Consider the following 15,493-nt stretch of genomic DNA (forward strand, 5'->3'; position numbering starts at 1 on the left):
TTTGTTTTTGTTTTTTTTTTACTTTAACCTCTCCAGATGGTATCTGTAGTTTTCTACCAAGGAGAAGGGAGAGGCACTATTGCCAGTCCCCAAACACTCCTTATATGTCTTCTGGTTTTTCTTTCTACCTCATATCCCTACCTTTAGAAGTATATGGCCCCTCTGATTTCTGACTTTTTCTGGGGGTATTATTGCACAAATTGCTTTGTTCTTGTCGACTTCCTTACCTTAAGGTATTTCACAAGTGAAGAAAGCTGAAACCTAAGTCACTTTCCACTTGTCTATTTGCACTCATTCTTCTAAAACTGTGGTAAGCCTTTTATTGACAGTCATCCCATCTTGCCTTCTGTCTGTCCTTTTGGGCTGACACCTTTGTTTACTCCTTTGATGCCATTTCAGTGGTGATTTAAGATGTACTGGGGGGATATGTGCAATGAATAGATTTTATTGCATTTTTTCTTTCTTTGGGTGTAACTTTCTGTATCCAAAAGAAGGTTTGAGATTACTTGCAATGAAAGAGACATATGCAGAAAAGGTTGAGATTTGGGGAAAACAACAAAAATCAAATAGCAAAAGGAGGGAAATCTCTGTGCCAGAGAACCAGGCTAAGGATCTGGGCTGAGATAGCACAAAAGTTGGCCTTACTAAGGTGCTGTGGCAGTTTTGCTAGTAGGAGATATGAGGAGTTTAATAGACCTTATTACTTAGCAGGAAGCAGGCTAGGACATTAGCTAAAACTTTTCCTACTAAATTTATTGGGTTGGTTGATTCCATTATTTGATAAAAGTACCTAGTACTACCACTCAGAATTGATTACATTGAATTGGTTAGAGTGACACTCAGTTAAGAAAGGAACAAAAGAAGATGTGTGTGCAGGTAGAGATGCTAAGTACTGACTCATATACATCTGTCCTAACTCAAGCCATGTGATGACAATGGCAATTATACTCACCTGAAATTTCCAACTTTACTCAGTGCTCCCAAGTGGAAGGATGTTAAGAAAGTACTCTGTAGAGGAATTTGTGTGCTCTTATCTTCCTTTGCCATTTCAGAAGGATATTCTCACGGCTTCCTAGTAACTGTGATCGTGATTTCAAGGTAAAGAATGGGCAGACAGTAAAGACTTATGTTGGTAGTACACTTTCCTTTACTTTTCCTCTCAAAAACAAGAGAAAAGAACCCCCCCCCCCAACCTCCTATGGGTAAGCATATGAGTAAATCTAGATTCAGGATCCAATAAGATCACTCTCAGATTTCCAGATTTCACTTTTAGAAATTTGGGTGAAATTTTCATGCCAACAAGCATTGTCAAGTGTGATCAATACAATAGGTTTAGCATTTTCTTTAAGCAATAAACAGTGTGAGGGTCTGGAGGTTTATAAAGATGAGCAAGCACAGTCCCTTTTTCCAAGGAGTTTATCTTCCACCCACAGGAGATAATAAAATGACACAGACATTTAATAAAGGAGACACCTTTCAGAGTTTACCATCCTCCTACGTGGAGAACTAGTCCCCCTTCCCTACCCTCAAGGTGAATCTGTGCAGCCTACAGTGAGAATCTCTCCCTTCTGGCCAGAGATGATTGGATTAAAGGTCTAGGAACATGTAACCAAAACTGCACCAATTGGATTTCTTCTCCCAGTAATATAAAATTATAATTCAAAGGTGCTAATGGGTCTCTGCTGTCTACTGAATTAAGTGTAGATAAGCACTGGGTTGGACATTTTTGACCATGTACCTGTGGCAATGCAGAGAAGGCATCTGGAGAAAGAGGAAAAACTGAGGCAGGCATGTAGATGGCTTTCCAGTTCCTGCTTTTGGACTCATGGAATCCTTAAGATATTCCTGCATTAAGAGCCTTGGTCAAAACAACTGCAATACTGTACCACCATAAAGGCCAACAAATGAGTATAAACATGCTAAGAGGGCTAAAGAAGGAAAGATAGCTGGTTGTGAAACAGGTAGGATTAGGAGTAGTAAAACATTTCATGAAAAACTTTGACAATTTGAGTACACCTTAAATTATGGGTATGATTATAATATGAAGAAACGAGATAAGATCATTTACAAGTGAAAGGAATCATAGAGGGGAGAGAAAAATTGGGGGCCGTGTTGCAAGATGCACAGGAATGGTTATGTCTTCTTGCGAAAATTCAGGAACTCTTTGACCGGCTTCTATCCTCACATGAGCTATAACAAATAGTGCATTCAAGGTCCTTTTTCCACTTGAAAATAATTCATGTATCAGTCCATTCTCGTTGGCTTCCCTCTAGCTATTTTGCTTTAAAAAAAAATTACAGAGGCCATTCAGAAAAATTCCTATATTCGATAACGTTACTCCAAAAGCAGTAAAGTAACTAATCATGCAATGCTGTAATTTTCAATGTAAATTCCATTCTTGTTTCCTTATTTTAGGATAGGTGGCAAATAAACATTTCCCAGTCGCATGAGGTGAATCATATACAGTTCATTCCCAGGGTGCCTGGGTGGCTCAGTTGGTTGCTTAAGCATCAGATTCTTGATTTCAGCTCAGGTCATGATCTCATGTTTGAGCTCCCCATTGGGCTCTGTGCTGACAGTGCAGAGCCTGCTTGGGATTCTCTCTCTCCTCCCCTCTCTCTGTCCCTCCTGTGCATTTCCTCTCTCTCCCTCTCTCTCTCTCTCTCTCTCTCTCTCTCTCTCTCTCTCAAAATAAATAAATAAACTAAAAAAAAAAAAATTCCATCCTAACTTCAGTCTGGGGAAATCTGTTTGGCTCTGTTGGCCCACTTCTCAATATCTATGTCTATGGCCTTCAGATGTAGCAGGTGACCGATTTTGAGGGCCACCAAATGATTTTCTGGGAGAAAAGATATTTTGATAAATTTTAAAAAATACTAAAAAGGGGATTGGGGGGAGTATATATGTACCTATTGTGGTTTAAACTACCATTTTTCACAAAATATTAAATGTGAATATACTTATAAAACTTTTATGAACTGTGCAGTTGCAAGGCATTACATAAATAGGCATATTATACACTTTTATGTGTTTATAAGTACAGGTAACTCTTGAACAACACAGGTTTGAACTTTGTGGGTCCTCTTATACATGGATTTTTTTTTCAATAAATGCAGTACAGAACTACAAATGTATTTTATCTTTCTATTGATTTCCTTAATAACATTTTCTTTTCCCTAGCTTACTTTATTGTAAGAATATGGTATATAATGTGTACAACATTCAAAATATGTGTTGATAAAGTTTATGTTATCTGTTAAGGCTTCTGCTCAATAGTAATCTATTAGTAGTTAAGTTTGGGGGGAGTCAAAGTTATATGTGGATTTTTCACTATGTGTGTGTAGGGGGGTCTGCACCACAACCTCCTCCAAATGTCTTTGAAAACATAGAAAAAGATGAAATTTGAAACATTAAAAATAGGCCTGAGTCAATATATTTGAGAGGATTTTCTAATAATCCTTTCCTTCGTCTATTCATATATTCAACAATTTTCTAGATGACTATTATGTACCAGACTGTTGTACACTCAGGGAATATAGTGATGAACAAAACAGATAAAGTCCCTGCCTTCATGGAGCGTCTATTCCAGTGCGAGAAGACAAAGTAAAGACAGAACAATTTCAGAGTGCACAAAGTATTTGGAGAATAACTAAGCAAGGTGAAGGAGTAGAAGGTGATAGATACACTTTTCAGATGGAGTGGTCAAGGAAGGCTTCTTGGAGGAGGTGACATTTGAACAGATGCCTGAATGAAGTGAGGGTGGGAGTCATGATAATATCTGAAGGAAGAACATTAAAGGCAGAGGATGAAACACATGCAAAGGTCCTGAGATAGAAACAGGCTTGGCATGTTCCAGGAACAGTGAAAAGATAGTAGACCAAGTAGAGGGGAAAAAAAGTGATAGGAAAAGATGCCTGAGAGCTAGTCAAGGGCTAGATAGTGTAGGCTGAGTTGCTAGGAGGTCACATTTAACTGGATTAAAAACATACTTTGTGATCCACTTGAAAAGGAAATGCCTAAAAAGTAGATGGGAAGACTTCGTGTCTCTCCACTACTACCAGAGCACCTCTTTATGTAAGCAGAGCCCATCACCTCTAGAGACCATGTCATCTCAGTCCTCTGGCAGGACACTAACTGGGGTGAGGTACACTGGTGGTGCTCAGTGAGTCTTGATAGGAGCTGTCCTTGCAAGTAAAGCACCGTAGTTCTGGGCGGAGATGGAAGAGCCCTAGATACAGTGGATGCTGTAAATTTCACACAGTTGGGACATAAGTCCAAGCCACATATTTGTGTAAGTGATTGAATTACTTGGATTTAGCTTCCATTTCCTTCTTTATTTCCCTTTAAAAATATTATACAAACAATGCCAGTTCACAAAAAATAAAACCTGGTATAGTTTTCTTTACATTCTGGGCTGGGCTAAATGCATTTTGTGGATTGCTTATGAAGGATCACCTGGTAAATTATAAAGATGTATGACAATGAACAAGGTTGGCCTGAAATAGACCTATGCCAGGGCACACTTGACTGGAGGGTCTATTTCAGAGGAAAAACCTGGGAGTCATGTTGCTTTACAAGCATGAGTCATGTATTGTTAGTAATATTTCAAGGGAAGCCACTTAAAATATATCCTGAGTACTGATACTGGAAATGACCTTGTTTTCCATATGCTTTCAGGTGTCTTCACCTAAGTGTACATATTTATGCCTATATTTAACACCTATCTACATTTGGGTTCTACAATGCATAGCATTGCAATTAAAAGAACGAATTCTGATATGAGACCTTGAATAAAAATCTTAGTCCCCACCACTTCCTGGCAAGTGTTTTGTTTTTTTTTTTTTAATTTTTTTTTAACGTTTATTTATTTTTGAGACAGAGAGAGACAGAGCATGAACGGGGGAGGAGCAGAGAGAGAGGGAGACACAGAATGGGAACCAGGCTCCAGGCTCTGGGCCATCAGCCCAGAGCCCGACGCGGGGCTCGAACTCACGGACCGTGAGATCGTGACCTGAGCTGAAGTCGGACGCTTAACCGACTGAGCCACCCAGGCGCCCCCCTGGCAAGTGTTTTAATCTTCCTAAGCCAGTTTCCTCCTTTAAGAAATGGAGATGATTCCTACCTCAAGAGTAATTGTAAGAATTACATTAGTTAATGTATAAAGTACCAAGCATGTTATATGTCACAAGGTTTAAGTCTTCCTTAAACCATTAATACAACAGAAATTATCATATTTAGGAGAGATTGTAGGGATCAGAGATGTTTATTGAATGAAAAGGCACCCGAAACCAATAATATTGCACTGTATGTTAACTAAAATTTAAATGATATTTTCTTTAAAGGAGAAAAAAAAGGAACCAATAGCACAGATTTCTTCCTCTCCTTTGTAATTGCTTACCTTCCTAAGGACTGGAACCTCAGCTCACTGCACACTGTCACCTGAAACTCCCATCAAGTTATCAAAGAAGGCAATGTAAAAACCCCAGGTGTATCTTCCTGTAAGGACCCGGACTGTTGAACCGGAAAGCGAAAAGTACAAGTGTTACAACTGACCTTCGACCCGCGCTCCCCCATCGGTCGCCTGTTTATTTAAATGGTGCGTCCCCTCGGGTGCCACCTGGTAACATTTAGGCCCAGCGCTCCCGGCGGATTCGCGGGACGCGGCTGGAGGCGCCAGTTCTCCCAGGTGTCCGCGGCGCTCGGCGACCCCGGCCACCCCGAGCCCGCAACCCGGTGAGGGCTTGGCGTGGCTAGACGAGCTCGGCCGGCTGCGGTGGGTGCAGAGGCCTCCACGCCTAGCCACGTCCGCCCCTTCGCGGGGCGCTCGGAGCCGGCGGGGACCGATACCTGGAGGACGCCTCCAATCCCCCGCGGGCGCCACGCCTGCCGCGCCCGCGGCGCGGGGAATAAGAAGTGAGCGCCCGGCCGCAGAGGTAAAGCTCGGGCTCGGGCTGTGCGCCGCGGGGCCACGGTTGGAACGCAGGACCCGGGAGACCGAGCGACCATGGACGCGCCGCGGGGCATCGGCACCTTCGTGGTGTGGGACTACGTGGTGTTCGCCGCGATGCTGCTCATCTCCGCCGCCATCGGCATCTACTACGCCTTCGCGGGGGGCGGCCAGCAGACCTCCAAGGACTTCTTGATGGGCGGCCGCAGCATGACAGCCGTGCCCGTGGCGCTGTCCCTCACCGCCAGCTTCATGTCGGCAGTCACCGTCCTGGGCACCCCCTCGGAGGTCTACCGTTTTGGGGCCATATTCAGCATCTTTGCCATCACTTACTTCTTTGTGGTGGCCATCAGCGCGGAGGTCTTCCTCCCGGTGTTCTACAAACTGGGAATTACCAGCACCTACGAGGTAAAGGGTGAGGGTGGGTTAGGGGGGGGAGCGGAGGGGGCAGGACTTTTCAGGCTCTTGGAGGGATTTTTCCTGGGGGCAGACTCACCACCACATCGAAATATCTCCCTGTCCAGGTCCATTACCTCCCCTGCCCTCCCCTTTTGGGGAGAGGTGTCCTGTGAAGGTCACAAAAATCTTGGAATTTGCTCTCAGGAGCTCACTGACAAAGAGAGGCTTCCAAAGTAAACGGAGTGATTTGGATTAGTGCTCACTAAGGCGCTTTCTGCTTTAACATCTTTGATTCTGAGTCAAGGGGAAAGATTTAAAAACTTTTTATCTGGGGGAGGGTAAGTTGTTCAAACCTCAGCCTCTCCTCCTTGAAAGGAATCCCCTTGTTCCAGGTCCATAGGCACCACTCACTTTCCCAGGATCCTCTGGGAAGAATTTGCGCACTCTCCCCTCCTTGCCCCTCCACACACACACACACACACACACACACACACACACACACACACCCCCTCACCCTCTAGAGGCACATGCCCAAGTGGGTAAGGTGCTGTAACTCCTGTCCCAGTACCTACATTTGAGATCAGAGTCTACCCCTTACTAGCTGGGTAACCTTGAATGATTTATTTAACCTTTTGTGCCCATTTCTTTCATCTCAAAATGAAAATAATAGTACCAACTACCTCATCTAGTTGTTGGAAGGATTAAATGAGATGATGCAAGGGTAACATTCAGAATAGTGTCAGGGGCTGGGTGAGTGCTGGAAAAACGTGGGCCATAAATATTTGTGGTGACAGTAGCAGACATGGTTATCTTGGGATAGCTGGGAAGATTTGGCTGAAAGGTTCTTAAACAGTTCTGCCTTTTCTCTCAGTGGAAAAATGATTAAGGAAGGCACTTGTTGGGATGAGCATTGGGTATTATATGTAAGTGATGAATCACTGGGTTCTACTCCTGAAACCAATACTACACTGTATGTTAACTAACTCCAATTTAAATCAGTAAATAAAACCATCTTTCCTGCTGCACAGCTCCATTGGTTATAGGTTTTCTCCAGTTGTCTGCAGGAAAGGGCTTTGGAGAGGGAGGGAATGCTTGGTTTAATTTAAAGAACTGTTGAATGTGAGCCGGGTGGGGGTGCAGTTCAGCACCCTTAGTGGTCTCTTTATCCAGGCACTAACCCATGAGGCACATGGGCAAACCTGCAGAAGTTTCCTCTCACACAGGTCATTATCCAGAGGGCTCTGACACTCATTCTTAGCCTTAAGTTCAGGTACTTTTTGCTCCAGTCCAGAGCCACTGGAAGGTGGTTTCCTAGTGAGGCTGGTTCAACTGGTGCTGGCTGCGGGGCCTCAATGGCACAACAAATGTTAGTGACAAACTGCCTGGGCTGTGGTGATGCCATCCAGGGCGAGGCACCCCTGGGGAAGCAATGCCTTCCACTCACTCTGGTCATTGTGTTTGGGAGAGTTCGGTCATCATCCCAGAAGGGAGCAGAATGGAATTTCTCTGTTTTGCTCAAAATTAACAAACTGGCTGCCTCAGGCCAATCTTATTTTTCTGTCTTTTTTTTTTTTTTTTGACCCTTAAAGTGTTTTGAAAGAAAATTAATTTAGCATTTATGATGTTGAGAAGTCAAATACAATTCCAGATTCTAGCTTCTTTTGAAAATTTAGAAGCCTGGTGACACTGGGCTCACATTCCCTGGGGTGAATTCCATGATCAATTCCCAATTTTACAGCCATTGTTCTCACTTCCTGTTAATTCTCGTAGCTGCATGGTTACTTTCTCATGATAGAGAAATCTTTATCTGCATTTTTGTCTTTCTCAAAAATGCAAAAGGGAACATGGACAGGGTGAAGGGAGTACTTGGTTTTGAGAGAGATGTGAGAGGACATATTTCTTAGTGGATGTGAGGAATAGTCCAACATTTTAATATATGAACACCTGGCCAATCCACTTGTGTATATTACTTTATGAGTCCTTAGGCAGTTTGAGTCTGTGAGCTCTGATCTATAGTCAACCAACTCCAAAACTCAGAAAGGGTTTGAAGAACCTGGCAAGAGGACTTCAGTCCCCAGAGATGAATGCTCCTCTCATAAGCACTGACCCATGCCTCCTCGGGACAGCAGCATTAATTCAACCAGAAAAAGATTACCCATACGTTTCCAGCGGTGGAGGCTGTTAGCAGAGTTCCAGCTAAAAATGGCAAGAAGTTAATGTTTACTGAATGCTTAATACATGTGTGGCCCTGGGCTGCATGGTTTACACACATACATTATCTGACTCAATACTAAAACAATCCTTATAAGGGAAGTGCTAAGAGAGCCCCATTTTGCAGACAGAGAGACTCAGAGTAAGTTAAGCTACATAAGAGTGTGAAGCAAAGTAGACACATGCCTAGAGGCTGTGCAGTGGTGCATACTGGCTGCTTCTGAAGCCTCTGGTGAGTCTGTTATAACCCTTAAGCAGGGCTTACAAGAGTACAGAGAGAACAAGGGAAGTAAAACAGAACACACAGAGTTGTGGGCACGCTGGCAGCTTGCATGACTGGTGGGTGCCCAGCAGCTGGGGTCAGGGAAGTTAAGATAACATGCTTTGTCCCTGACGATTGGCCATAGCAAACACTCTCCTGTAACTCTTTTCTATTTGTTTATATATGCCTCAGAGGGCACCACCTACACAGAATAAGAAGTCCAGCGCTGGGTGATATACCCTGGTATTCTTGCTCAAATATGAAATCTCTTCCTAGTTATATTTCTTTAGCTAGAATTGGCTATTCAGAAGCATATCTGTTATCTATTTATCACTGCTTTTAAAGTATAGGCCTGATAGGTGTTAGCCACTTCCAGACCCACAGATAAGAATGTAATGCAGGAATACAATTTCGTTCACCACTTCTTCAGGATCTTTCTGGATCCACAAAATCTGTGTGTTGGAACTGAGTTGTCTGGGTATATATATATATAACCTATAATCCCTAAATATATATGTATTTTTGTGAATTATATGTATTTATATATATTATTCATATGTATTTATTTTGAATACATATGTATGTTTATAATTATGTGTTATATTTATCTGTGGATTTGGATGCCAATTTTTAATGTCTTACTTTTGAATAACAAGTTACAGTATTTCCCCATCCAGTTATATCACTTGATAGTCTCCAAAGCCCTGCAAAGTAAGAGGGGAAAGAATTAGTACTGTGATCCTCATTTTCAAGAGGAGGAGCCTAAGATTTCCAGTGACTTCCCCGAGCTTGTGGAGTCATGATTGGGACTGGGTCAAGGGCTGGAACTCCTCCCCAAAACTATGCTGTGCTGTGTGTTTTTTACCTGTTAGTTGTTTTTTGAAGGTCCTACCATGTGTCAGTGCCACCCGCTCACTCTGAGTCTTAGAGACATGGTCAGTTTGCCTATTTATTTGGAATAATGTAGTGGTTCCCTGCCAAGATTTCGGCATCAAATGGTCCTAGACGTGCATTGTGGCTGTGAGAATTGTTAGGTTGCAACTTTGGTGTTCTCTCTGAACCCCAGTGCCCTCTGCTCTGATGGGTAGTACTGGCCTCTGGGAATTGTTGGAAGGACAGTGTATATAGCAAGTAGTCTACAACTGTCACCTGTGATTATGGAGCAAAAATATCTGGTGTCCTTGCCTCTGATTATTACTTAATGTCAATTTTTCCTTCCTCTTTATTTTCCCCTGCTCTATGAAAAGACTTGTTTTCAGCTTTAAAATTCTCTCTACATGAGTAATATTCAAGTTAGAGAATGAGAACCTAGCTTTCTTCCAGCTCTAAAATTCTATGACTCTAACTCTATAATATATTATGACATATACTATAGGAGATAAGCAGATTATATTTTAAGATGTCAAGGAAAGTAGGAAGAATTGGCAGTTGTTCATTGGCCCCAAATGGAAACTGACATAGACTGATTTAAATAAAAAATAATTTATTTGGGAGGATACAGGGGTAGCCCATCCGAGAGTGAAAAGATGAGCAAAGAGGCTGTGAAAAGGATGGAAGCCAGGATGGCCTCTTCAGGCCACTGTCAGGATCAGTCCTCTTTTGCTCCAGCCATTTTCTGTCTTTATATTATGCCTCTAAGATTTAAGTATCTATTGGAGAGAGAAGCTGATTGCCTGAACTTGGGTCATATGACCATCCCTTGGTCAGAAGAGGCAGGGCACCTTGATAGACAGTTCCATCACAATTTCCTGCAGTGGGAAAGGTTGATTCCCAAATGGATCAGGGAAATATCTAAAGTACATACCAAGACAAAGGGGAGAATGGCACTTTGCTCATTCTATAAATGCAGAATATAATCCACTTATATATATTCTTGAAAAGTCAAAACTAGGGATGGAGAACAGATCAGTGATTGCCAAGGTTTAGGGGTAGGGGGAGAGTTTGACTACAAAGGAACAACATAACAGAGTTTTCTGGTGGTGATGGAATTGTCCTGTATGTATTAGAACCTAATGGACTGCACTTTATTTTTTTTAATTTTTTTTCAACGTTTATTTATTTTTGGGACAGAGAGAGACAGAGCATGAACGGGGGAGGGGCAGAGAGAGAGGGAGACACAGAATGTGAAACAGGCTCCAGGCTCTGAGCCATCAGCCCAGAGCCTGACGCGGGGCTCGAACTCCCGGACCGCGAGATCGTGACCTGGCTGAAGTCGGACGCTTAACCGACTGCGCCACCCAGGAGCCCCCCTAATGGACTGCACTTTAAAACAAGAGTTAATTTTGCCATATATAAATAAAAAGAGTGGTAAAGTAGGAATACAGAATACAAATCTTATGAGGTTGCTTTAAATTTCTAACCCCTTTACTTCTTGAGCAGCTGATGTTTCACAACAGTATAAAGTTTTCGCGTATTTACCATTTTTCACTTTTTTGGAAACAGTATTTAGAGCTTCGATTTAACAAATGTGTTCGTCTCTGTGGAACAGTCCTCTTCATTGTTCTAACGGTAAGTTACTCTCCATTAGTTTGTTTTACCTTTTGTCATCTGAAATGTTTGAACTAAGGCATCTGGGCCAAGCTTATTTGGTAAATGAATGAAACATAAGAAAGAGATGTTGAAAATAGGAGACAAAAAAGCAAAAACACTTGCTGTTATACAGCATCAACTCTTAAGATCATTAAACCGTGTTTCAGCAAATGCCCCACTTCTTGGAAAACAGAATGTTTCAAGTGAATGCTAAGTATTACATTAATCAACTAACAGTCATGTTGCTTCAGGAGCACATGCTTTTTCCTCTCCCATCTCTGCTTCTGCCCACCAAAGTGACTGAGATGTCATCATTACTGAAATGACAAAGATATTTGAAGGAGCTGTAGGAGCTGATGGTAGGAATTGTAACAAAGGGAAAACAAGTAGTATGTTTCATAGTGTTTTGCAGCTTGTTGAGTACAGGTTTGTAAAAATTAACTGACATAGGAAGACACGAGGAAATAATTTCATTTGCTTGAAAGCATGCTTACAAAAGTGAATCAGTGCTCTCTTTTAAAAAGCAGAAACTTATGCCCCAATTGAAGTGGTCATCGAGTATAAAACAACAGAACTATGCACTCTGGAGTTTTTAAAGCCAAGTACAAGTCAGGTAATATAAGTAAATGCAAATATAGATTTACTGATTGCCACAAATGGAAAGCAAAGATTTGCCAAGCAGTGAATGACAGAGAACACTTCCCAGTCTTCATCCAGGTTGCTGGAGGCTTGTCATGATTATTGTCACATCATTTATATCGATCTTCCTCTTGACAGGTAAATGCTTTTTAGAGGGATGGGTTTGTTAATGGAGATCTAGGAAGGAGTTTTCATTCTCATCCCTATTGGTAATTCAATTCTCCAATCACAAGCAACCCTAAGCATTTGCTATAGCATAACAGAGTGCCTTTGTAAATTATTTAACTTGACTCCATTTTTTATCTCTGTAAATTGCATAACTTAGATTGGTCCTTAACACTTCCAGTGTAAAAGGAAGGAGCTCTTTGGGGTCTGGTAGAGATTCCGACAAAGAATTGAGGCCAGTATCTTGCATTTACCAACTGTTTAGTTCCTCTTTGGATCATTTTTAGAAATGCCTACAGAGATGAAAAGTGGGGAACAAGTGTCAAGAAGGTGGCCTGTGGTCATGTTTTCAAATTTTCAAGTTGGTCCGGATAATGACTGTGGAAAGTTCATTACTACAAAAAGAAGAAAGCTTTACCATCTCCCACTTGAAGGACTTACTTTCATTGACCTATCCATGTTGTATAATCAAACATTCAAATACTACATAATATGGCTTTTTTCATCATTTGTCTTTATAGAGTAAACATGGAATCACAGAGAATCATAGAACCATATGTTTTTATAAAATAAATCACATAGGATATATATGAATATACAGGATACGATATACAGTATTTGAAAAATCTAATGCAGTGAAAATAATATCCTGAGAAAAAAAGACCACATTTATCATACTACTGTGCCCCAGATTCATAAATATTTGTTAGATATATGAATGAAAAATAATATAGAATATCAAAAATATGGAATATAGTTTTTCTTGGCTTTCAGGGTTTTTTTAAGTTCAAATTTATAGTTTTGTTTAATTAATTAGCATGCAAACTTTTTGAAACCAGTTTCCAAAATTATTACTGTTTTTCCCAATTAAGTATGCAGTGATTAACAATAGTTTGAAGGCATATAAATGAGGAACCATCTTTTTTTTTATTTTAGGTTTGTATTTTTTCTTTCCTTTTAATTGTTTAGATCGAGGAAAATTGATTTCAAGCTTCAGTTGATGGATCAATGACTATCTGCACTGAGCACCATGTTAAAAGTCCATATTTTTACTTTATTTTTTTATTTTTTATTTTTTATTTTTTTATTTTTTATTTTTTATTTTTTTATTTTTGAGAAGTCCATATTTTTAACAAAATTGGCCATAAAAGATTTCCGTAATCTATGACCACATCACAAACGGTAAAGAAGAATCAGCTTCACTTAAATAACATTTTCAAGTTACAGATTTTATCATGTATACTGAAACTACTGTTTTAATTCATAATTGAGTTTATAAAAAATTAATATTTTATTTTATAATTCATACAGTATATTTGGTTTTCTTTTTCCCCTAGATTCTCTATACTGGAATTGTTATTTATGCCCCTGCCCTGGCTTTGAATCAAGGTACATTTTAGAGTTAACAATTATGTCACCACATTTGGGGGTTCATTTTTAAATAGACTTTATTCTCTCCTTGGGGAGGGGGGAAGATGGAGGAATGCCTCCAGTAACCTGCATCAACTTGAGGGGAGCAAGATGGCTTTAAGTGTTTACTCTAGCAGCTTCTTTGATTTCCTGGGTCAATAGCTCCAAAAGATCTATGATTAATAGGAGGGCAGACCTCACTGAGGAGTGAATCTTGGATGTACCAACCAGCCACGCTCCATTCCTTCAGAATGAACGCCCCCTGTAGTCTAAGTCATGAATGGCTGCACTTTCTTCCTTGGTAGCTGTAACCAGGAGCCCATAGTCAAGAGGCTTCTGTGTTACTCAGCTCAGTTCCATCATGAAATCTGGCAGGGAAAGAAACTTTTCTTCTTCCCATTTCTAACATGGTCCAAAACTCAAGAGAGGGAGATTTGTGTGACTTGAAATATCAAATCTTTCCTAGTGACACAATGAAAGATGGCTATAGTATCCTTTTAAACAAACGTATGAAGATGGTGCTGATCAACAAACTACCCTTTGGATTTGGGCAGATAAAAGCCATGGAACTGGAATAGTTTACTGAACCAAAGATGCCTGTTAGTTAGTCTTATCTGCAAAAGGCTTTCGGGGAACCCCATATCCTTTGAATTCTTATCAATCAGATGTGAATTTATCTCTAAAACTGCCTTGTAAAATGGACAAGTGGACTTTGATGGGAAAAATGTGATTCGGTTCCTGTGAGTTAATATAAAATGGAAGAACCCTGCTAAATCCACACTCTCATTTCTTGATTTCATGATAGACAGATAGTAATTATAACCTAAGTTTATAAAGTATAACTATATCATTACAAAGAAGAATTCCATGATATAATGTGCTCTTGAATTCTGAATGACAGGCATGTTCCATGTCAATATTACCAACATCATGAGTGGGTCAATTTCATGTATAAAGAGCTGACTATAAGCTTCATAAGTTACCTATTGGCCTTAAGTGTAACTAAGGATGTTGGCTTTAGGGTTTTAAAGTACAGTTATGGCAGTAAAAGAGTACTGCTTTCCATCTGTGAAGAAATTGAGGACTCAGATCTTATCAGGTTATTGTGCCATTCACTAGGGATTAGGACCCGAGACTGCATTTTGACCGCTTGAATATCAATTGTGTATTTTACTGTGACCAAAGCAGTATATACCAGCATAAATATAGTACTGAATGTGCAACAGATGCTCCAGAGAAACTTGTTTAACTGAAATGGATCTTAACATTCTTTGGGTCTGATCATTTTCTTTTTAATTTTTTTAAAAATTATAGAAAAATTCAAACATATACTAGAAAAAAGAGAATAGCATAGTAAACTCTAGTGTATCCTTAACTCCACTAAAAATGATCAACTTTTGGTTTAATTCACTCTGTTTCACTCACTAGATTATTTTCCTGTAAATCTGAGATATTTTATCATTTCATCTGAATTCAGGGTCTTTTAAAAATAAGGATATGCTTTTTTTTTCTCCACTGAGGTAAAATTGACATATAACATTGTATTATACTATAATGATTCAATATTAGTATGTATTGCAAAATGACCACCACAATGTCTAGTTGACATCTGTCTCCATACATAGTTAAAAAATTTCTTTTTCTTGTGATGAGAGCAAATTGGTATTTATTCTCTTAGCAACTTTCAAATATGCATTATAGGATTATTAACTATAGTCAGCATGGTGTACATTACACCTCCAGGACTTATGTATTTTATAACTGGAAGTTTGTACCAGCATGTGTTTTGCAAATACAACTATACCATTTTCATATCTAAAATATTAAAATCATTTTTTTGATATCATCAATATGAAGTCAGTGTTCAGATATCCCTGATTTTCCCCCCTTTTTATTGTATTTCATCATATGCGTCTCCAAAATCTGTTTAT

At 40.2% G+C, this 15,493-nt stretch overlaps 1 protein-coding gene across 1 annotated transcript in view; it reads left to right on the forward strand.

Annotated features, from left to right (window-relative positions):
• Positions 1–5,897: 5,897 nt before the first annotated feature.
• Positions 5,898–15,493, forward strand: part of SLC5A8 (solute carrier family 5 member 8) — a 55,469-nt gene continuing 45,873 nt past the window's right edge. Inside the window, exons 1-3 of the mRNA XM_040491099.1 lie at positions 5,898–6,355; positions 11,262–11,327; positions 13,490–13,541. Of these exons, the coding sequence (XP_040347033.1) occupies positions 6,005–6,355; positions 11,262–11,327; positions 13,490–13,541 (469 nt within the window). The 5' untranslated portion in view covers positions 5,898–6,004. The remainder of the gene's footprint in view (positions 6,356–11,261; positions 11,328–13,489; positions 13,542–15,493) is intronic.

This window comes from Herpailurus yagouaroundi, unplaced genomic scaffold (genome assembly GCF_014898765.1).
Source record: "Herpailurus yagouaroundi ecotype Mexico unplaced genomic scaffold, PumYag 182, whole genome shotgun sequence".
NCBI lineage: Eukaryota > Metazoa > Chordata > Mammalia > Carnivora > Felidae > Herpailurus > Herpailurus yagouaroundi.